The following is a 25,344-nucleotide window of genomic DNA, read 5'->3' as shown; positions in this document are numbered from 1 at the left end:
GGCTTGAAAGTATGGAAGACGAGGCTTTCCATAATCCTCAGAGGTAAAAGTTTCTCAAAGATTTTAAAAGATGGTAGAAGCACTATCGTACAACACTCCTAACACCTAGCGTGAAGAAGTGGTTACACATTTGTAATCAACTATAAGTTCCTTCAGCTATCTATTCGATATGGAGTTGTTTACAGATATTCACGGGGTAATTACTATTTACTCTTAGGACTGCATATTCTATGCTTCTTTATTTAAAAGATAGCAACTCATTTCTACCCAACCTCCCCTATTTTGAAAAACAGTACCCTTAGTATGAGTTTTTACGTTTTAAAAAAAATGACTGTTTTTCTATTTGTTTACGTATTTCCCATACATTTCTAATTAGCTTTGATACAGTCCGCTAGGGCGCTGATTAGAAATGTATGGGCAAATACGTAAACAAATACAAAAAACAGATATTTTTGTAAAAACGTAAAAACTCATACTACGGATATTTATACGCACAAGTGAACGCATGTGCATACTAATTAACTGTCACTTAATTACAAATCAGGTACAAGGTAATTAATTAAACTTAGAAACAGTTAAGCTTAATAATGTGTCTAGTGTCGCTATAATGAACATGGCTAATGAAGGCAATCTTGATGCACGTAACAGAGACGGTTAATGATAGTATAATGATCTTGGATAATTGTGTAATAATGATCATTAGTTGGCGTAGTGTTTTTTTGGTCTCTTATAATGGGGGTTTAAGGTTCAAATCAACGCCTCTGATTTTTAATGTTGATAGTGGTAATCATAGATTAGTAAAGATTACTCACTCCTAACAAGGAAATGTAACTAGTTTTGACAATTGAAATTGATACTGTCCTCTATTTTCGTAATTGAAAAATATTTATAAAAAAAAAAAATATTTATTGCATCAAAAGTAGTACATTGTTTTACAATATTGTTGGGTACCCTCTTTTGAGTACGTTAGTACCTGTAGTAGAGGGTCCCGCTCTTCCCTTATACAATACTAAGTACTACAAAATATAAATTTCCAAATATATTATAATTTAATATAATTATTTGAACAATGATGAATTAATTTTATTTTATAATTAAGATTATATGTATATAAAATAAATATAATAGAATATAAAGTATATAAAGTGAATATGAAATAATGTCTGTGTATTATATCTGTGTGTGTGTATGTATTTGTGTGTGTGTGTGTGTATGTGCGAACGTGTTCATGTGTGAGAATAAATGTGTGTGCTTACGTATGTGTTTATGTAAGTGTAAGGTGCATGTTAGGTGAAGGTACAAAGAAGAGATTCTGTTTCTTCATAATTACGTTTTTGTAACCAATCTTTTAAACATTTTTTACAGTCATAGTATTTCATGGTGGTATATAGTGTACATTTATAGATTGTAGTTTTTGGATCATTTACGAATGAAATGATATTTATCCGCACTTTTTCTTCGATTTCGTGTTTTTGCACTACGTACCTGCGCATGTCCGCATTTATCTGCGTAAATTATACCATGACAACCATTAAATAGCTGACACGATTTTCAGCCGTTAATGCCATTTAATGGCTTCCTTCAAATACAAGGCGCTGAGATATCTATACTTATCTATGGTGGTAATGAGTATAATAATGTGCTTATTAAAAGCTAATTATCGCATATTTTAACATTAAGGAAAACATCAGAGAAGGGTCGGAGTTCAAATTGAAATCTCATTTATTGAAACTTGATTCATATTTAAGTCTTTTTGAACGTTAAGGAACTACTACCGCTTCGGAAGGTGTTTCGCTATGGAGAATAAGTGGCGAAGGAAACACTATTCATTCCACTTCCAGATCATTAGATTAAATAGATATCAGAACATATAAAGTAGTTCACGAATAGTGAATGGTAATGATGGTACTGGGCCTGCGTGGTCGATCGTGCACTAAATCTTTCTTTATGAGAAACCATGCACGCCTGTGGGATAGTTATGTATAAATAAAAATTCTGGATTTCGAATGTTTTGAAAGCGATGTCGTACGGGAGATAAGCTAAATAAAAAAAAATGTTTTATTTTTCTACACTCATTTAACATGACCTTGCAGTTGAATTCTATATACAACTAGCTGACCCGGCAAACGTTGAGTTTTTTTTTTATAATATAGGAGTAGCAGACGAGCATGCAGTCCACCTGATGGTAAGTGGCTACTGCCGTCCATGGACATCTGTAATCAACCCCAGATAGGACTATATATTCCTAGCTGAGGTCGGCAACAGATGCGCTGCTACTCCTGGGGACTAAGCTGGAACGCCTCGGACAAGTATGTCTCCCTTACTACACCCTTCAAAACGGAACACAGCAGCGTTTAACACTGCTGTTATTAGGCAGAAAAGGGTGTGGTGGTGGTGCCGCTGGAGTCGAACCACAAAGGGATCTACCACCTTTACAAGTTGCCATATAAATAAAAAAAAGTTAAGGGTGAACAAGCCTTATAAGTTGGGGGTATGAAAAATAGATAGTAGCCGATTCTCAGACCGAATATGCATATAAATTGGTGAAAATCGGTAAAGCCGTTTCGGAGGACTATGGTAACTAACATTGTGACACGAGAATTTTATTTAAAATTATATTAAAATTTCATACCTAAAAAAGATTTTTCATGGAACTTTCTTTGAAAAGAAAATATGAATTCTAAAACTTAAAAACTAAGTTATTTGTACAAGAAAGTTTATGTAGAGTTTGACTAAATGTAGTCTCTACGCGTAGAGACGTTCGAATTGGTTTTCCGAATGAAAGGGTCTAAGGGTGTATGCAAATATTACGCTAGGAGTTGAGTTATTTACCGCCTTTTCAGATGTGGGAACTCTATTTTGCTAAAAGCTGGATAAAGTTGACTTTGTAGAGTTCAATCAAATGTTCGGTAAAGGTTGTTGAATAGAAGTGTGAAGACCCTGAATTATTGATTTCTTGGTAATACTATTTAATACTGTAGAGATCCCATTGGTATCTTTTTTTTATAATATAGGAGTAGCAGACGAGCATGTAGTCCACCTGACAGTAAGTGGCTATTGCTGCCTGTAATAAACCCCAAATAGGATTAGATATTCCTACCTGAGTATCTGTGGCAGATGCGCCGCTACCCCTGAGGACTAAGCTAGAGGGCCTGAGAAAAGTGTGTCTCCCTAACCACAACCTTCAAACTATAACACAGCAGTGTTTAACGCTGCTGTTATGAGGCAGATATAGTTGTGAAGGTGGTGCCGCCGAAGTCGAACCACAAAGGGTTCTACCAGCTTCAATACGCGTTATTTTCATGGTCTGTGAAATTGAATAATTTATAGCCATTTTTTAACTTAGCTATTAAGTGCATATTAGTAGGCCCAACATTTCTTTTATTTATAACTTTTAATAATAAAAATCGGTAAACTTGAGTCACGTTTCATATAAGTCTCCGAACGCTTAATATCAACTTTGTTTTCAACAGAAGAATTGTTTGAGAACTTCGTAAAAGTAAAAACAAGTGTATCATCTGTAAGAACTAGCAAATAAAATTGTACCCTTTTAAGAAAGTGAAAAATAAAACACCAAACTGGTTAATCAAAAAGAAGACCGAAAAGAAAATAAGTAAGTTACAAAAATAAGAATGTTTTGTTTTTGTAAGTTTAAAGGGGACCGAAAAGAAAATAGCTCCAAAAACAATAATGTGTCGTTTTTGTGTTTTACTTCTTTTCTTTTGTTTAGTATTTTAAACCTAATAAGACTATGGACGACCTCCATGGTGGAGCGGTCACCATACCGGTCTGAGGCGCAAAGGGTTCGGAGTTCGATCCCCGGCCAGACAGATATTGAAATGATGAATTTAAATATCTGTTCTGGGTCTGGGTGTTTGTGTATTCGTTTTTATGTATGTCCGTGGCAGCCACGATACAGGGAATCCTAATTTGGGGGCTGTAAGTGTATTTGCCCATACATTTCCAATCAGTGCCCCTAGCGGACTGTATCAGAACTGATTGGAAATGTACGGGAAATACGTAAAAAAATACAAAAAGAGACTTTTTTGTGAAACCTCATAATAAGGGTACAGTACCTACACAGTACACTTATGCTACACCGCAAAACCCCTAAAAGCGACACAAAGAAGCACTTACACGCTAAAGCCCTTACTCCAAGGGTCGTGAACTACGCAGATGGATTATTACGTGATGTCTGTTCGTCAAGAAGTTGTAACAGATGGGAGAAGTTTCTCAAGTGTAACAGACGGACATATTGCATGAGTAATATTAGTATTTTATGTGTCTGTCCAATTTTCGATAATTGTATGTTATTGAAAATTGGATTTCAACGTTATTTATTATTGGAACTAACTCTTATTCGACTTCATCATCTTCCCATTACCATGCCATTGGTGGGCACGGGTCTCCTCTAAGAATGAGAAGGATTAGGCCATAGTCCTCCGCGCTGGCCAAGTGCGAATCGGTAGACTTCACATACCTTTGAAGACTTTATTTTAAAATTTCTCGGATATGCAAGTTTTCTCACGATGTTTTCCTTCACAGTTTAAGCTAGTGATAATCCATTTCTAAAACGCACGTAACTTTGTTAAATCAGAGGTGCGTGCCTGGGATTTAAATCTTGAACTCCTCGATCAAGAGGCTGAGTTTCTTAACCTGTCAATGCTAAAACAAGATATATTGTAAGAGTAATATTAGTGCTTTATTTATTTGTCTATACAAGTCATGAAATTTTAACTACAAATTTCTATATTATTAGGCCTTACTCGCGACTTATGAATATTTTATTATACATACAGTTTGTACATAGCCTCTCATTTTTGATTCTCTCTTAATTTCGCTCTTTGACTTAGGCATGTTTGAATCCAAGACACGTAGCTCTCATTTCTCAAGATTTCATATTAAAATTTTATTTTTCGTCTGCTTAAAGAATAATGGAAAGTATCGTAGAATTTTTACATGCCTTAGAGTTCTGAATAACAAGGCTATGCAAAGACTCAATCGGCACTAGACTAGCAGACTAGATTATAGCAGAAGCCCGTTGTGAGGAAAACATGTATATGTATCACTACTAATACAAGTATTTCTAGTTGAAAGAGCATGATCACGCAGTCTACTTGATAGTAAGTGTACTGTTCGATACTGTTGGATACATCACTACTGTACCCTTACCATCCTTGTCCCTGTAGTTCCGGGACCAGAATAGGGCTAGGCTAGGGATACCGTATCCCCTGCCTTTCGTAAGAGGCGACTAAAAGGGGCTTCCGGGGTTGCGGGTGGCGAGAGTGGGAGCTCGAACCGCCCGGCCAGCGACCACGGGAAGGACGGCGGTATGTGTGGTCGCATACCGTCGTGCACATCAGACGGAGTGGCGAGCACCACTCTCGCCTGGGCGGAGCCCGACGGGGCAACACGCTAAGAGGACTCCGGTTTTGTTCCTTTGGAGATCCCGGAGTCCCCTACACCATGAGTTTTCAAAACATCCCACAATATTGCATTACGTTTACTCAATCCATTATTCTGTTCCGTTTGCTTAGTAGACTGAGTAAACGTAACAATAAGCAAGTGCTCAAGTCTTTTTGTCTACCTCACATGTTCGCAAAAAAGAGAGACAAAACATAAAGCGCTATTTTGTCAATTCAGACATTTAATGTTACGTTACTGACACTATAGGTATACTGGTACTGATACAATCTACTAGGGGCGCTGATTGGAAATAGTGTGGGCAAATACGTAAGCAAATACCAAAACAGTCATATTTGTTAAAACGTAAAAACTCATGGTAATGGTACTGATGACAGCACTAGGACTGTGCAGTACTAGCTGTCATGTAAACAGATAAATTCGGCACGCTTTTCGGTGAAAAAAACCATATGGTGGATTCGTAAGTTCTTACGTATTAAATATGTAGTTTTGCAAAGTTATTACTCCTACTATTAATACGTACGTATTTGATACGTTTTCAATAAAGAAAATACATGTCCGTCTGTACAAAAATACTCATCCTATTTTACAAACAGTGCTATTTACCAAAAAAAAGGTTTTTGAGTGCTTAAAATTGATAAATAACGAATATGGGTGACGTCGGGGCGTAAGCGGTTGTAATGCAATTCGAATTGAATTGTAAACATTGAACATTATCGTTTATATTATTGCGATTGGGAATGGAAAAAGCAATTTTCGGTTTATTGGTTTCTTTATGATCTGCTCTTAGTATAATGTAAGGCAGTATATTTTATACAGAGTAATTTAGACATAATCTATTTATCTATCTATGCATATAAACTTCGCGTGTCTGTATCGAATATATATGCAAAACAAATAGGACAACTGAGAGTTCTACCATTTTATCTATTTGTCTGTGTGTTTGAATTAAATGGATTAATAATATATTAATAGTCCGTATGTTGACTTAACATTTCGTCAAATCAATCCACTCTATCAAATGTTATTCCAATTTCACGTCAGAAGTAATTATTCTAACATTGCATACCACGTATATGGAACGGGGAAATTCAGTCTAACACTGCATTGATGGCATGGTACAATTATATAAGCAGTGATAGTCTAGTAGTTAAGAAACGCTGCCTTTTAATCGAGGGGTACGAGGTTCAAATCTCAGGCACGCACCTCTGATTTTTTAAAATTATGTGCGTATTAGAAATTAATTATCACTTGCTGGAACGGTGAAGGAAAACATTGTGGGGAAACCTGCATACCTGAGAATCTTTTTAAAAGATTTAAGAGAAAAGTTTTTAAAGGTATGCGATATCTATTCGCACTTGGCCAGCGCGGTGGACTATGGCCTAATCCTTCTCATTCTGAGAGGAGACCCGTGCCCGTTATATTCTGAGTCCATGAGAACTTCGCTGGCATTGAAAAAACGCAGCCAAATAACTTATCTTATGACTCGCTTTGCCGTTCTTTAATATATTCGGGAAGGAGCGACATTGTGGCATATCTACTTAGTTCGCTGAGCTTATCATCAGATGAACTACATGCTCGTTGTTCAATATTATAAAAAGTATACCTTATTAACAAAGCAATGCCTTCGCTTTTGTAAACAACTATGTTATATTTTAATACCGCCATATTTTTTTCAATTTTATGTGATTTTTATGATGTAGTCTGACTCTACCTTATAAAAGTTGTTGTGTTATCTGAACACCCTGCGGCTAGTTTACCTATAACTTCTTTAAGGAACCTTTGGGCATACATTGGGGACTTGTAACAAGGTTTTGCAACTTTTATAAGAACAACTGAATCAACACAGGGATTTCCTGAGATAAAGCAATTTTATTGCAACGGCAAACGTAAAAACTTTTATTGACTTTAGAAAAAAATGATACATTGTATAAAATATAATTATACATTGTATAATAGAAACGAGACGTTACAAAGTCAATAATACCAGTTTAAGTAATTATATAGCCAGTATCAAATGTGTTGTCCCTGTAGTTTCGGGACCGGAATAGGGCTACGGTATCCCCTTCCTGTCGTAAGAGGCGACTAAAAGGGGGCTTCCGGGGTTGCGGGCGGCAAGAGTGGGAGCTCGAACCGCCCGGCTAGCGACCCCGGGAAGGACGGCGGTATGTGGTTGCATACTGTCGTACGCACCAGACGGTGTCGCGAGCTTCAAGCTCACCTGGGCGGAGCCCGACGGGGCAACGCGCTAAGAGGACTCCGGCTGCGTTCCTTCGGAGATCTCGGAGCCCTCAACGCAGCGCCGAGGACGGCCATCGGGGTAGTTTTTGCTGCGGTAAGAATCCCATATAACCCTGCGTCGCTCCCACGGCACCGGGTATCTTTTGAAGGTTTCCCCCTAGTAAAAAAATCAAATGTGTAGAAATATCAAATAATTATTTACTCTTACTAAGTTAAATATTACGTGATATACTACCGCTTGACTTCTAGTGGGATATTTTTATAACTATTTACTACAATAAATAAACTATTATATAAACAAAAATCAGATTGCTTAAAAATGTACTCTATGTCACTCCCACAATTTAGACGAATCCAACTACACCTCAAAATAAGTTAAGATCTCTGTCCAGCTGTTTAGATTATAGTGCGTCCCAAAGTATGAGACATACATAATTACATACCTACAATTTACATACGCTTAAAAACATTGCCCTCTGCAGTCGGTAAAAAAGTATCTATAACTTATATTCTACATTAGAAGCACTCATGTAAATATAATATCTGCCACACTTCATCTTTCAAACAAGTGATATAAAGTTGCTATAAACTGCTTCTGGCGCTTCTATTTGCAATAAAATTTATTGGATCGGAAAATACTGCGGTAAAATGTAATGTCACGATTTATTGGCAGGTAACTAAATAGGTATTTTTTTTTATTGCATAAGTTGATGAACGAGTATGTTTTATAGTGAGTTACTCGCTAAGTGGCAACGTCATAGACACTTAACTAACACTTAACATGATTAACTGTGTTCTGGTTTGAAGGGTGTGGTGAGGGAGACATACTTTTCCGAGGCGTTCCAGCTTAGTCCTCAGGGTTAGCGGCGCATCTGTGGCTGACCTCAGGTAGGAATATCTAATCCTATTTGGGTTTGATTACAGATGAGCGGCAATAGCCACTTACCATCAGGTGGACTGCATGCTCGTCTGCTAGTCCTATGTTAAAAAAAACCTCTAAAACACACATCGCATAATACTGTAGTTAAAGGAAATTGGTGCAGTGGAGCCTTCAGAGTTAAGTGGCAAAATTCTACCACCTTTGGAAATTATTGACATGTAATTTCAGTTTCAAATAGCACACCCGTTTCAAGTTGAGATTAAATCTAAGAGTTTGACAGACGTCTCCGTGCAAAGTGACCAAACACCACCATGTGTATGGTCACCAAACACGCTCAGGAAAGCTTCGTAAACCTTTTTAGGCTACTATGTTTAATAGGGGATTTGTAAGGGCTAATGCATGAATTTATAAACTAGTTGGTTCTTTTTTCGTTCTGTATTTTAGTGGAAATTCAAATTTGTTTAAATTATCATTTTTTCAATTAATTCGAACAAGGATAAAAAGTTTTTTTTCCATGCATTTTTCTTTCTAAATAAGCATAATAATTGCTTACGAACAGTCAGAAATCGTTTTCATTTTGGAAAACGCAGATCAAATCACTAGCGGACATTTTAATTTTGTTCACTCATATAGATCGATCGAGTAAAAGTATTCCAATTATTTGTACAACGGCTTTATTTATCGCAAATTCTGAACAACTTTTACACGAAGAAAGTTTCGAGAGTCGTAAAATAAAGATATTGGGGCGGAAAATTTATTCTTTTATAGACCTGTAAATAACATATTACTTGAGCTCCGTTTTTTTAGGGTTCTGTACTCAAAAGGTCAAACCCTATCACTATGCCTCCGCTCTCTGTCCTTCCGTCACAAGGCTTTATCTCTTGAAACGTAATTCACACTTGAAGTTTTAGTGAGTATGTATGATGGTGGCTGCTATATGTATAACAAAAAAATATCGAATATATAATATCGAAATAGTTCGAAAATAAATGGGAGTAGTCGTAGGATAAAACCGCTATTTTTTGGCGATTTTGCTTTTTTATATTGAACTCACTAGTACAATCGGTGTGGACACTTCAAATTTTTACAATGCATCTACTTTTTTATGATATAAAATACTAAAAATAAAAAATAAATGAAAATTTGGGATAACGGAACCTTCAATGTGCGACTTCGACTCCAACTCGACCAAATATTTTCAATTTGTATTTTATTGTTTCTTCTTTTCCTTTTGTAATCTTCACCTGTGTTTTATATGTTTTTGACAGCTGATAAAATTAAAGAACAAACGAATTTTTTTGGAGCGAAAAAAATAATTAGACATTGAATTAATATTGAAATCAGAAATACACTTAAATTATAATTTATAATATTTTCAACGGTATCAACGTAGTTGTAATTATTTTCAAGTAAGATCCTGACTCTTTGTGAAGTAGACCACAGAAGGGTGGAATCATACTTTTCCGAGGCGTTCCAGCTTAGTCCTCAGGGGTAGCGGTGCATCGCAGGTAGCAATATCTTATCCTATTTGGGGTTGATTAAAGATATGGACATCATGGCGATCCATTCAGCCATCCATTTATAAACGCGGATTGAATGAAAGAGGCTTAGACTGATAATCTTCTTAAAAAGCATTTAGATTGATATCTACTACTGTCTACTGTTAAATAAACATGGTGAACCATGTTTTCCTTCGCCGTTGATGCTAGTGATTACAAAGAGCAAAGAGTTACAAACCATAATGCTATCGCTGCTACAATCATGAAGCGCGAAGTGCGTTCGTCAAATTTGAGCCATAGTTATTTAACTTTAAGTTAAAATTTCGAAGGTTGTAGAACCCTTTGTGGTTAGACTCCGGCGGGACCACCGCCACACCTATTTCTGCCTAATAACAGCAGTGTTAGGCGCTGCTGTGTTCCATTTTGAAGGGTGTGGTAAGGGGGACATACTTTTTCGAGGCGTTCCAGCTTAGTCCTCAAGGGTAGCAGCGCATCTGTGGCCGACCTCAGTTAGGAATATCTATTCCTATCTGGGGTTGATTACAGTTGACCATGGGCGGCAGTAGCCACTTACCATCAGGTGGACTGCATGCTCGTCTGCTATATTATAAAAAAAAACTATATTCTTTAAACCAAATCTTTATGGGTAACAGTTGGATTTAAGACAGAAAAACATCTTAGTGCTATCCGTCGTTTCACAATTAGATTTACCTTTTACCTTTAAAATCTTAAACTAGTTTGTCTATATCCCACGATACCTTTTGAACTAGTTAACTACACTTCGTAAAGTTTGTACCAGTTTGTACTGGCCACTAGTGGAGTCAGTTGCAAGTTGGATTATTAAGTTTTAAGTAACATTTGCATGAGTTATTACCTGGATAAGGTCTAGACAGATTGTTATTAAGTTAAACTACAAGGTTGACCTTTTGCTTTGTTTGTTATTAACTACTATTATAGTCCCCGCCAAATTGCTAGTCCGCTCTGAAGTTGTTGCGAGTAGGTGTAGTCATACAATTTGCTATGGCGACGCGATTCACTTCTATATTCAGAGCGGACAAGCAGTTTTACGCGGACTATAAATAAACGTATCTTTAACAATGAAAATATTAATTAGCATACCTACAAAATATTTTCACGAATCAGTATAATATTAATTTCTAGGAACTTCCGATCCCGTTCAAAATTAATTTGTAAAATATTTGTATCTAAGTATACAAAAATATGAAATTCGTTTTCGGTAGTAATAGGGACAAAGTAACATTAAAGTAAAATATCTAAAATTGCCTACATTACGATTTTATGCCTGCCAGGCTAAGAGGCTTTTTGCTTGAAGACACTATTCGCAATGATACGAGTAAATACCTTAGACGAACTAAACTTACCGACATAGTTCTCCATATAAGCAAGCCAAAGTGGCAATGGGCCGGCTACATCACTCGAATGATCAATAATGGGGAAGAAAGATCCTCGAATGGTTACACGGTTTAGGCAAAAGGAACATAATTGAAGGTGGTAGAATCCTTTGTGGTTCAACTTCGACGACACCACCGCTACACCTATTTTTGCCTTATAACAGCAGTGTTTAGCGCTGTTGTGTTCTGGTTTGATGGGTGTGATAAGGGAGACATACTTTTCTGAGGCGTTCCAGCTAATCTTATAAAGGGTTGATTGCAGTTATCCATGGGCGGCAGTAACCACTTACCAGCAGATGGACTGCATGCTCGTCTACTAATCCTATTATAAAAAAATATAGGCCTCCCCCAATCAGGTGGCTCGATGATCTGAAGAAGACTGCTGGATTCAAAGGGCACGACGATGTTTATATTTTCCATACTTCCAGAATATAGAGGACAATTTTGATATAACAGTTGTATTTACCTATATTCAAGCAAATAAATGATTTGATTTGATTTGATTTGATAAGGCCAGTCGGAGTGGTACCAATTAGAGCAGGGCTTCATCCAGCAGTGGACCTTAAAAGATTGATACTTCAACGAATGGACCTATCAAGCTTTTCAGAAAGATGACTTAATATTTCCGAAAACGGAATGCCCGATAAAGTTTAAATTTAGAAGTCGTCCGTGTCAGTCGCACCGCACTATCAATTTTGGAGATGATATGAACAATTTTGAGTCAGGAATTCTGAAATCACATGTACGAAATTCAATATGTGAAGTAGGCTATTCTACAATGCATACATATTCAATACAGCGATCCGAACATACAGTTTAATAATTGTTAAATCACTTCAATTCTCAATTTCACTTGAAACATTGCTCCTAATTACGACTATGATGTATCAAAATTCAAATTTGGTATGTTGATGATTTATATGATGTATTTAGGGTTCGGTTCTGTGTATTTGCCTCTCTGTGTGTGTCCAGAGCATCCACGATACAGGGAATCCTCGTGTGGGGCTGTGAGTGTAGAAACAAAGATCAAATTGTATATTAACATTCACTAGACTTCATGAAGCTGATAAAAATAATTGTATGTCCTATATTTTTCTTAATAAGTTTCCTTTAAAATCGTAACATCTAACGTCCATAATTTATTTATAGGCAATTCTTGTAGCTGAAATCATGAATATAGTTTACGTGCAAATATATTTAGATCCGTTCAAGATAAAATGCTTGGATAAAAGCTTTTGTATTCTTAATTTTAAGACAAAAATAACAGAACTGTTGCTTTTGACTAGATTGAGTGCTAAACAAAGATTTAAATACGATTAGTATATTAATATTAAAAATCAGAGAACTACATAGTTAAGTAACTTGAGATATGGTCGGAAGTTGTTTGGGTGGTCGCTGAAGGTAAAAGGGGCTGGAACCATTTTACGCTTCCGTGCTTTAAAATAATTAAGACTCTTTTATAAAATTGGATCAGCACACTAGCTTTTTTTTTTTTTTTTTTTTTTTTTTTTTTAATAATATAAGAGTAGCAGACGAGCATGCAGTCCACCTGATGGTAAGTGGCTACTGCCGCCCATGGACATCTGTAATCAACCCCAGACAGGATTAGATATTCCTACCTGAGGTCGGCCACAGATGCGCCGCTACCCCTGAGGACTAAGCTGGAACGCCTCGGAAAAGTCTGTCTCCCTTACCACACCCTTCAAACCGGAACACAGCAGCGCTTAACACTGCTGTTATTAGGTTGAAATAGGTGTGGCGGTGGTGCGCCGGAATCGAACCACAAAGGGTTCTACCACCTTCAAAGCTTGCCAGCAGTTCGTGTGATGTCATGTGATGACTGCCTCTCATGATCTGTGACCAACTCCCTTGTTCTACATGGAGACTTCAGTTTCTTCTCCTGAGGTATGATCGCCTCATGTGAAAATGAACCGGCATCCACGCCTTTGCACTGCTTCTCTTGCGAAATAGGTTTAGTTTTAGCACCTCCCCGGTCGAACCATAGGTACCACTTCTAAGAGTCCTCTTCGCAGCGCCGAGGACGGCCACCGGGGGGGTTTTAGTGCGGTAAGAATCCCACATAACCTCGTGTCGCTCCCACGGCATGAGGTATTTTTTGAAGGTTTCCCCCTCGTAAAAAAAAGGTATCACTTCTACTTAATATCTTTCGAATGAACCTGCATTGAAAGTAACCCGGCCAAACATATTTAAACTAAACTCCATAAGTATTTGGATGAAGTTCAACGATTTCAAAGAAAAACAACATTTATATTTTTCGTATGAGTTGAGCGATTTCCTTGCAAACCGCCCGAAATGAGAGAAGGTTGTACATTAACCTGCATTCAGGCTTTATTTCTCGGATTTGTCTGCCTATATTCGAAAATAGAACAAGTGATTGATGGACGAGGTTCTTGGGAAGTTTTGTTTTGTAGACGTACCTTATTGATATAAAAATAAAATGGGTATAGTCATAGATATACTACTAAATTAGTAGTATATCTATGGGTATTGTCCGATTCATAATTAGACGTTCAAAATGTAAACAAAGATTTCGAGTATGTCCTATCCAAAACATACGTTACAAATACGTCTCTTATTTTTCATGATATTAAAGTAATATAACGATAATAAAATAATAATCTAAATAAATTAAGATCAATTCACATTTTCTAATATTTATATTACCTCATTTTCGTTACATACAGTAATAGTAATAAAAATAAGTTTTATGGTAGAAAATAAAAATGTGATAATGGTAACACAATCGGGATCCAAAACATTTTTTATAGCACTCTGTGACCTAAACCCGCATTTTAGCCACGCATTTCTGTGTCCAAAGTAGCCGATTTTTACACCGTACGAATATTAATACACTACCCTCACAGTTGAAAAAAATAAACATAGCTATGAACGTTTCATACTTTTAAATGCCATTTAAAAATTAAAAGTGAGTAATGAGTATTTTGTTTAAAGCTATAATTATTTTAATATTTTATTTTGGACGTATTTATAAATGTTTTTGCCATTGTGTACATACTAAGCAATAGCATCACTATAAGACTAACTATTGGGCTTTATCGAATTTTATTGTTTGTTTTGACTGTGTTTGTTTTATTTTCGCTACACACCATAGTAGGAGATATTTAAATTAGGAATCGTTATCAAAATTAGCCATAATATTACTCCAGTAGAATCTCGACTAAGCGACCTATTTGTTGTCGTATTTGTGGCATTCGGATTATCGAAAATTTGGATAATTGAGTTTATGAAGAAAAGCTATTTAAACCGATTTAGGAAGGTGATGTTTTTCGACTATATGTTTGTTACGTATGTATTTTTCATTCTTTGGCAAATTCAAACGACTTCATTAATTTTGATACATGATGTGTCGCTGAATTCGTCTAAATTGTGGCGATAACATAGGTTATATTTTAAGCAATCTGGTTTTTGTTTTTTATAGTAACTATTTTGTTGCGATTTGGCGACTTTCTGGAATTTAAATGCACAAGTCACACAAAATGTGGCTGATCTGTAAGGGTTATTACAAAGTTACTTGTTCACGTATCACAATCCGAACAATCACGAATATTTATAACTAAGGTCCGGATAATCGATTTTCTACTGTATCACTAGTATTAGTTATGTATATAATACGCCTGTATGTAGCCTAAATGGCTTGATAAATTTCAATGGTTTTGGTTGTGTCACATTTTTATTGCTTTTTTAGTTCATAATTTTTAGTTTCAATCATTTATAAGTTTCAAAATAATTATCATATTTTTTCATATTTCTTCACAAGTATAAGCGGGTTTATGTCACACGAGCTATAAAATAGTATACGATACTTGTGACAAAAGTAGCCTATTATCTGCACGGCGTTTAGCACCCTCGCTGCGCTCGGGCGCTAACTTCACGCCGTGCAAAAATAGGCTACTTTGGCCACGCGTATCGTAATGTACTATTGTGCCGTCTTTTTAAGTTTCGAACTGATGTTATACATTTTTGTGAACGTGATCGAATTCGAATATTTTCTCGTTTTCATAGCGTGTTTGTTAAATTTCTTCTTAGTTGTTAATGTTTTTGTTTTTGTTAATTTGTTAAGATTTACAATACCTGTAGTGGTATTTTGACCTAATTATGAATCAGACAAAATATTGTGTAATATCTATTAATAATGTGTTAGAATACTTTGTGGTTTTACGGCAATCACGATATTGTCATTCATTACTTCATTACGTAAACACCAACTTTATTGACTCTTTGAAAATCTAAGTGGCGTAGAGGTCACGTTCTGAATTCACACTCAAAGGAGGCAGGCATCTAAAATAAATGTATAATTCTCTTCTTCGTCGGGGAGTTTTGTTAGGGCCGTGTGCACCTATGTTATAGGAGTGTTTTGTAATGTAGGGTTCTGAGAAAGCGTTATTACATTTTTTTTTGTCGTCATTACAAAGAAGTGCAGTGTCAGAGGACGCCACCTTCATTATATGATAATTTTGCAGTTTAAGTTAGCGTAGAATAACTCATTAGTCATAAATTAGGCTAGATCGTAATTAATGTAAAGTACCTATTAGTCACTTGGCACTTTATACAAACAAAAAAACATTTTTTTTGCTGTATACAACGATAGTAAGATACATTCAAGTTTGTAGGCTATGTCACGTAGGGATTTATACCAATCTGAGGCATTTAATCGTGGATCCCCGGGGCAATAACCAATCTGTGATCGGGCTCAGGTGGGATTACTGTCCATTTGTGGTCGGATGCAAATGTCTATGGGTGGTAGTGTCCACTTAACATTAAGTGGGTGGTATCCGTTTGCTGTTTCCATACCTATATGTAGTTTAAATGAAAGATATTTATTAATACCTATTATACTTTGTACTCACACTGAAAATGTTAGCAAACTTATTAAATTAATTAACCATTACATTTTATTTACATTATTTTCTTCTATAACTTAAACTATATAAATACCTTAACCAATCAAATACAAGTCTTTAGTATTCTTTTAAAAATCTAATTTTGGCATTTTAAAATCCACTTTGAACGGTAATTTTCAAATAGTCTCGTAATAGACTACCCGATGAAATTTAAGCAGTTTAAAATTCACTTCAACAACGATTTTCAAGTATCTTTTGTAGATTAAACCAGTAACATTGAAGCGTTTTAAAAGTCTTTTTAACAATTATTTTCCAGTAACTTTATATAGACGACTCCGACTAATTAACGTAAAATCCTAATTAACTGATAACGCTTTCATTACAAGATAATAATCTCTTGGGGACGGATTCAGGATTAGATTCGACGATATCTTTGTGAAACTAATACAATATTATTAAATACCTCGTCAGGGAATTATTTGAAACCAACTTTTATAAACCAAAAACTTTACTGTTAATAAATTAAGTATATTTTAAATGTATTTTTTAAATAAATTAAGAGAATAAATTATATTACTATTAAAATAAAGAACAATTAAACACAAATTAGCAATTTTACAAAAAAAAAAGTGGCAGAGTAACGTTTTTACAAAGATCGGAAAATACTCCCAGCATCGGAAAATACTCCCTATTTTCTGTTAATATGCTCATTTAACAATTACTTTTTCTATCTTCTACCTTCGTTCCTAAAAATATTATATTTGAATGAGGTATTCCCAGAGCTATGAAAGTTTCCTGGTAATAAGTACTAATGGCTCTCATGAAAAGCATTAGGAATTCCGTAGTGCAACAAATCTCGTTAGTGAGCCTAGTCTAATTGCAGTAGTAAAAGTATAATTACAGTAGAACAATACTACTGGGTATAATAATATGTAATCTTTATCCTTATTCCTTATCCTTATCCTTACTAATATTATAAATCCGAAAGTAACTCTGTCTGTCTGTCTGTCTGTCTGTCTGGTTGTCTTTTCTTCACGCCTAAACCACTGAACCGACTTTAATGAAATTTTGTACAAAGATAGTCTGAGACCCGAGAAAGGACATAGGATAGTTTTTATCCCGGAAATCCCACGGGAACTAGGGATGGCGGTCTAAGATCGATTAATCAGAGAACCGATCTTTTGGACCATAAAATTAATTATTTTAATCGATATTAGTAAGGATTGAATCGTAAACTTTGCATTTGATCAAGTGATGATCTTTAGCAAAGTTGTTGTCCATGAGCCCACGAAGGTTTCAGAGTTGGTACGACCAATTTTCGCCAGATGGTGCCACTGGTATTCCAATGAAGGTACGAATTTTCAGTTTTATGTATGTTAGTATGTCATATTATTTTCTTTAAAACGCGGGCGAAACCGCGGGCAAAAACTAGTAAATTATAAGAGAATACTATGTTTCTTAATTAAAAATATCAATGAATGTTTTAGGAAGATTTTTAAGCGGGCGCTAAGTCTACTAACTTTATTTTTTCCGAATTCTGGAGGGTAATGTTTTTCGTGAGTATGTGTGTGTGTAGATATGTATTATTATTTGGCACGCCCTGCAGACTAAACCACTAGACAGATTTTAACATAAAATGCCGTTGGATTTGTCAAAAATCTAAATTGTGGAAGTAACGTAGGCTTTACTTTAAGCACTTGAGGTTTTTGTATTTGTAAAATTGTATTATAATAGTGGCAGAAATAGGCGTCACAATGATGGCAAAGTCAATAGTATTACTTCGTTTTAATTATTAACGATTAAAATGATAATTTCAATCAAAACAATGGGGTTAAATTTATAAACTACTACAATGATTCCAAATTTCTATTCAACATCAACCCATTACTGTCCCACTGCTGGGCACGGGTCTCCTTTCAGAATGAGAAGGATTAGGCCGTAGTCCACCGCGCTGGCCAAGTGCGTATTGGTAGACTTCACATACCGTTGAGTTTTTTTTTTATAAATCTCTCAGGTATGCAGGTTTCCTCATGATATTTTCCTTCACCGTTTAAGCAAGTGATAATTAATTTCTAATACGCACATAAATTTGAAAATCAGAGGTGCGTGCCTGGGATTTGAACCTCGGACCCCTCGATCAAGAGGCCGCGTTTCTTAACCACTAGGCTATCACTGCTGCAATTTCTATTACAAATTCGAAATTATAAACTAACAGAACGGCAAAAGTTAAATAATAGGTTTTCAATTAGTGAACTAATCAATACGGCGAAGTTTTAGGAACTTTGGTTATTAAGGATGCGTAGTTTACGCAAGAAATGTACACCGTCATCTTCAATGTGTTTAGAACCTTGTTTTTGCTCAAGTAATTACTTCCGGATAATATGACGTTAGCACTCGCCATATAGGTATCTAAAATACCTAGTGATGATTAAATTATAATATTTTTTGGTACCATAGAACTTGTAAACGAGCATGCTGTCCACTTCATTATAACTGGTTACTGCTGTCCATGGACAATCATAATGGACATCGGTAATCATCCCTGGAGTCCCATTTGAGCTCGGTCAAAAATGGGTTGCTAAATTGAATAGTTGAAAATAAAATAAATATCGCTATGGTTTCAAAAAACAGACGCAACAAAAAAATATAATTAAGATAGCAAACATTTATCGATCATAGTTGTGTCTCTTGAGGGGTCAAGTAGAGCTAGCGCCCCCCGGCGCGGTGTATAGGGTGCTACGGTATCCCCTGCCTGTCGTAAGAGGCGACTAAAAGGGGGCTTCCGGGGTTGCGGGCGGCAAGAGTGGAAGCTCGAACCGTCCAGCAAGCAACCCCGGGAAGGACGACGGTAGGTGTGGTCGCATACCGTCGTAAACACCAGATGGTGTGGGAGGAGCCAAAAGTGCTTCCCTAGGGCAGAGCCCGATCGGGGCATCGCGCTTCCGGGATCGCGACTCCGGTTGTGTTCCCTCGGAGATCCCGGAGTTCTCCAACAAGCGTTGAGGTCGGCCACGGGTTTTAGTGCGGTAAAAATCCCACATAGCCCGGCGTCGCTCCCACGTCGTCGGGTACCTTTTGAAGGTTTCCCCCTCGTAAACAAAAAAAAAATAAAAAGGTTAAACAAGACAAATAATAACAGATAGAATGTTGTAGAATTCCTTCCCTTCATCATTCGAGTCCTGAGGCACTGCCGCCACATTTTTTTGCCTTATAACAGCGTAGTGTTAAGAGCTAAGTAAGGACAAGTCACGTATACAAGGCGTTCCAACTTAGCCTCCAGGGGCTGCAAAGCATCTGTTACTCTATTTGGAGTTCATTGTAGATATAAATAATCGGCATTTCCTCTTACCTATATATAACATTTGCTATTTATATAATAAGTAAACAGCTTGAAGCGTTTTCTATATTAAGAAGCTTACGTGACTTCAATGTAATTTCGATATTAAATCGATAATGAATTAAATGCCGAAGCTTTTCGGCGCCGAGTTGATTAAATTATGAAAGTTTGTTGTTCCATTCGTAACTGGTCATGAATACTGAAGAACTGAAGGTGTTTGCCCTAATTTTATAGATCAAAGGTACAGTTCTGCAATGTTGTGTTTTAATTTGAATACAATTAACTGAGTAGATAAATAAATATTTTTTTATAATATAGTAAGTAGTAGCAGACGAGCATGTAGTCCAGCTGATGGTAAATCGCTGCTGTTGCCCATGGACATCTGTAATCAACCCCGGATAGGATTACAGATAGGACACCTGAGGTCGGCTACAGATGCGCCGTTACCCTTGAGGAAAGCCTGAGCTGGAACGCCTCGGAAAAGTATGTCTACCTTACCACACTCTTAAAACTAGCACAGCAGCGCTTAACACTGCTGATATTAGGCAGAAATAGGCGGAAACATAGATAAATATACATATATACTTTAACATCAACGCCAATAAGAAGAAAACCACTCACTGACACCTGAATGATGAATTTCAATATCTGTTCGGGGTCTGGGTGTTTGTATATTTTTCATTGTATGTGTCCATGGCACCCATGATACATGGAGCTTTTGTGTGAAATCGTGAGTGTATACAATAATACAAAAAATAAAATAAAAACTATAGTATAAAAGCTTGTTTTATTTAAAAGTTAGTAATTTCTTCTTCATAGGTTTTACAGGTGGACCAATTCGAACGATTTTTATAGACAGCAGTATTGTTTGAAGAACAATTTGTTCAACTATTAATAAAATCAATAGATATATTTTTTTAAAAACAAGCTTTTATTACTTGTTAATAAAAATAACTAAAAATTTAAAAAGAATTTAAACCCGATGTATTAAATATGTGCGTTTTTATATCGGACACACTTTTTTATAAATAAAGCATGATACGCCATTATTACGCCATAAATCTAAATATTTAGGTGTTAAGGAAAAAGTCCTTAACACCTAAATATTTAGATTTATTTAAACCAACGGTTATTACACTTATATGTGTCACCTGAACCTATTAACTTATATATGAATATCAAAGGCTTAACTACAAATATTTTGTCAGCAGTAAGTGTACACTTCTTACAAGTGAAACAACAAAAGTATTTCTACCAATTTACTATATTTTATTATTCCCGCTCAATTATAACTCCAAACATCAAGAGCGTTACTTATTATATTTCTAACAAGGACTCTCTCTTACTTCTGTTGTCTTTCCAGCATCCGTCGCCCGCATCAGCAAGTTCCTGGGGAGCACCGGCACGCCCCTCGTCACGACTGGCGGCTTCACTTTCGACTTCGTGAAGTCGAAGCAGACCTGCCAAGATGAGTTCTACATGATGGTCCGCGCTGGACCCCTCGGCTTCAAGGATATGGCGTATTGCATCATTGATGTTATGAGGCAGTGAGTATCTTTGTAAAGACCTTATTATTTTTTGTGCCGTTTTGTCTGAGTAAGTAGTAGGTTATTAATGTCCCTCTCGTCTCGTCGACTTTTTGAGTAAGTTGTTATTTATTAAGCTTCGACTTACGGGGAAAATATCCGGGGTTTGTTTAAGATAAGAGTAGAATACTAATAATTACAATTTTGGTATCATTATGATTAGGTAATTTAAGTTTTGGTTTGTACTTCAATTAAATAGAAATTAAATTGTTGATTTAAATTAACTTAAACAACAAAAAAAAATCCTGTAGAAAAAAAAATATGATAAAACCCTATGTTACAAACGGTTATTGACATAACAGTGGTGACCAACTTTTTCGTATCCGAAATTATTAAATAGTACATTTACTAATTATAACTCTATTGCAAATTTATTTCACTACTACGAATATCAGTTGGCAAAAAAGGCAATTGAAGAAAAAAGAAAATTCGAGAAATAAAAAAAAACGTCGAATTTTTCTTAGCCTTGTCATTAACTTACATTTTCTATCCCGTTTATGCCGAATATTGCGATTGACAAAAACGGCGAGAACCTAGTTGCCAACCTTTCTTTGATTATTTTTTGCAAATTTCGTACAAACCCGAAGTCTATTTCTAATTGTTACTAGACTAAGTAGTTATAGATTTTAATAAACAAAACCATGAAGCTGAGGTCAATGACAACGAGAGATACAAGCTGATCAAAGGTCTGTATATCCAATTAAACTTAGTTGGAACGGGATTGCGTTTAACATTATATAAACAACTAGCGGAATTGCATGGGATTCCGATATTTATTTATCTTCTCAGATCAAAGCTTCGATGTGTATACAAAAGTGATCGTACATCGTTGAGTGGTAGGTAAGTTTTGCACTTGCACGTGTTGGGTTTTCACGAATATTGGGCGGTTATATTTCGCTTTACGTATTTGTATTTGTGTGCAATATATGTAACTATATATAGATGTATCTTAATATGTAAATGATGTAAGATAAAGGATATGAATAATAAGTAGGTATGTAGATAGTGTAGGTGCTAATGTTATTTTGTCCCTGTAGTCCCGGGACCAGAATAGGGCTACGGTATTCCCCTGCCTGTCATAAGTGGCGACTAAAAGTCCTTCCCGGGTTGCGGGCGGCAAGAGTGGGAGCTCGAACCGTCCAGCAAGGGACCCCGGGAAGGAGAGCGGTTTTGTTGGTGGCAAATCGCTGTAATCACCAGGGGATGTAAGAGGAACGTTAATTGCTCCCCCAAGGGTAGAGCCCGATAGAAGGATATCGCGTTAGGAGGACTCCGGTTGTGTTCCGTTGGAGATCCCGGAGTTCTCCACAAACGCCGAGGACGGCCATCGGGGGGGTTTTAGTGCGATAAAAGTCCAACATGACTCGGCGTCACTCCCACGACGTCGGGTACCTTTTGAAGGTTTCCCCCTCGTCAACAAAAAAAAGGTGCTAATGTTATTTAGGTGGTGGAATGCATTCATAGTTCAATTCCGAAACTATCACTGTCATACCAATTTCTACCTTATAACAACAACATTTAGCCCTGTTTTAAGCTGATCTAGAGAGTATTGAGTATACTCTCAGTATGATAAATATAAATAAACGTATATATAAATTTACTAGTAGGTTTTTTTAGTACCTGAATAATAAAATTGTAGAAAAAAGTGCTAAAGTATAACGGAGTAGACCGCAGTAGGTAGTTTGTTTATTTCTTCGTGGAATACACTTAGTAGATGTTTTATTTACAAGCTTTGTTTAACATACTCTGTTCCTACGTTCAGTTGGTGGATCTAGATCCTTTGTTGATTTTCTAGTTAATTTAAAAACAAAAATTATTTTTATCAATTTTATTATATCCGTCCATATGATACTGATATTATACGTAAAGTGTAACGCATTTGAATAATAATAAAAGAAACTTCAAAGAATATTCATATTGAGGGGAATATAAATATTTAGTCTTATCACCTCACTACTGTCCCACTGGTGGGCACGGGACTCTCAAAATGAAAAAAATATTTTGGCTATGGCTTAAATATTTTTTCATTTGGCTAGCGGTGGACCATAGTCTAAATACGACTAGTCTTCACATCTGTTAAGCTTATAAAGAATTCTTAGATGTGCAGATTTCCTAACTGGTTTTCCTTAATCCTTAAGTAAGTTATAAGCTTCTAATACGCAGAAAACTTTAAAAAATCTGACGTCAGGATTTGAACTTCGGGCTCGAGATTGAGAATCCGAATTTTAAACCACCAGACTATCACTACAATTCTTCTGATATATTGGCCATAATCATATACTTACCTATCTATATTATCTTGTAAAACTGATTTTTTACGACGAATATATACTAACAAAACCTTACCCGAAATGCAATCAAAAGTTAATGTTCTATAAATAAATAATAACATTCCAGTGATAGACTTAAAACTAAGTAATAAAACACAAGGTGCGCGTCAGTCCACAAACTCGTAAAAACGACATAACCCATAGATTAAACATCACGGCAGCTTTGATAAGTAAAATAGAAAGATACTTCATCGCCTTGAAATTGGATGAAGCCATAAAGCTCTGATTTGGCAGTTGTTTTTTAAATTCTTGAGTAATAAAAACATGTTTGGAGAAAATTTACGTATAAATCTTATATATAATATTCTCGTGTCACAGTGGTAGTTACCGTACCTACTCCTCTGAAACGGCTTTACCGATTTTCACCAAATTTTATATGCATATCCAGTAGGTCTGAGAATCGGGTACTATCTATATTTCATACCCCTAAGTGATAAGGGTTGATCACCCTAAGATTTTTTATTTATATGGCAACACACCGTTTGCCGGGTCAGCTAGAATCCGTATAAATAACTAATACTACGTAATTTACGTAAAAAAATAAGTATTTCAATCATTTTAGGGACATTGTTGCACGGAGACGTGGCAAAACTTCTCAATCTTCAAAATTTGTCACACTTTCTTGTTAGGAGTGATCTATCTATGTATTTTACTGATCTAAGCACGGCGATGAAAATCAATTTTCTGTTTGCAGTAAAGCTGTGGCGCGTAACAAGTTTAACGGTTTGCTTATCTGTCACACACTCAGGCTATAAGCGATAAAGCTTCATCTCTTACTGTCCCACTGCTGGGCACGGGTCTCCTCTCAGTACGAGAAGAATTAGGTCATAATCCACCGCGCTGGCCAAGTGCGAATTGGTAGACTTCACATACCTTTCAAAACGTTTTTCAAGATTTCTCGGGCACGCAGGTTTTCGCACGATTTTGCTTGTCCGTTTAAGCAAGTGATAATTAATTTCTAATACGCACTTAATTTGAAAAATTATGAGGGCCTGAGATTTAAATCTCAGACCCCTCGATCAAGAGGCCAAGTTTCTTAACCACTACCACTATCTATAATTATCACTGGTTATCACTGACACTCACTAAGCTATCCCTGCCTTAGACTAAACTGCTATTGCTTAAAGCTGGTAGAACCATGTGGGGTCGACCCCAGCGGCAACACCGCCACATCTGCTGTGTTCTAGTTTGAAGGCTATAGTAAAGAAGACACACTTTTCCGAATCATTCCAGCTCAGGTGTGGTCTGTGGATCTGTAGTCTATCTCAGATGGGAATCTAATGTTATCTGGGATAGATTACAGATGCCCACAGGCAGCGATAGCCACATTTAGTCAGATGGATTTCATGCTCGCCTGCTACTCTTATGTTATAAAAAAAGTCGTATAAAGGTATTTTTCTTTTGGTTTTTGGCTTTTTATATCACTCCTCGTTAGTACTAGATCAAGTACCTAACTGTGTATAAATTCATCTCGCCGCAAGCTGGCTAATTTAATTTTAATCGATTTTCAACGTTATCTTGCTTTTATTGGTTATCATTGCTGTATTCAACAATTTTCCGTTCTCAATAAATTTTCCTTTGAATTTACCTCTTTAATAAAGCTCTAAAACACTCTCTAACTTTCAATACTTGTCGTATTTGTTAAATTTATTTATTTACTTTATTTCTATATTTAGTAAACTAAATTTAACTTAAAATAAGTAAATGAAATTATAAATAATATTAAATTATACTTATAAAATTTATAACTAA

At 36.0% G+C, this 25,344-nt stretch overlaps 1 protein-coding gene across 1 annotated transcript in view; it reads left to right on the top strand.

Annotated features, from left to right (window-relative positions):
* LOC140745629 (uncharacterized) overlaps positions 1-25,344 on the top strand; it is a 125,734-nt gene that overhangs the window by 83,239 nt on the left and 17,151 nt on the right. Inside the window, 1 exon segment of the mRNA XM_073077565.1 lies at positions 21,040-21,223. Within this exon segment, the coding sequence (XP_072933666.1) occupies positions 21,040-21,223 (184 nt within the window).

The sequence above is a fragment of the Epargyreus clarus genome, unplaced genomic scaffold, assembly GCF_041222505.1.
Source record: "Epargyreus clarus isolate Ecla_fem2 unplaced genomic scaffold, WU_Ecla_fem_2.2 ptg000010l, whole genome shotgun sequence".
NCBI lineage: Eukaryota > Metazoa > Arthropoda > Insecta > Lepidoptera > Hesperiidae > Epargyreus > Epargyreus clarus.
This window is presented reverse-complemented; position numbering and strand designations above follow the sequence as displayed.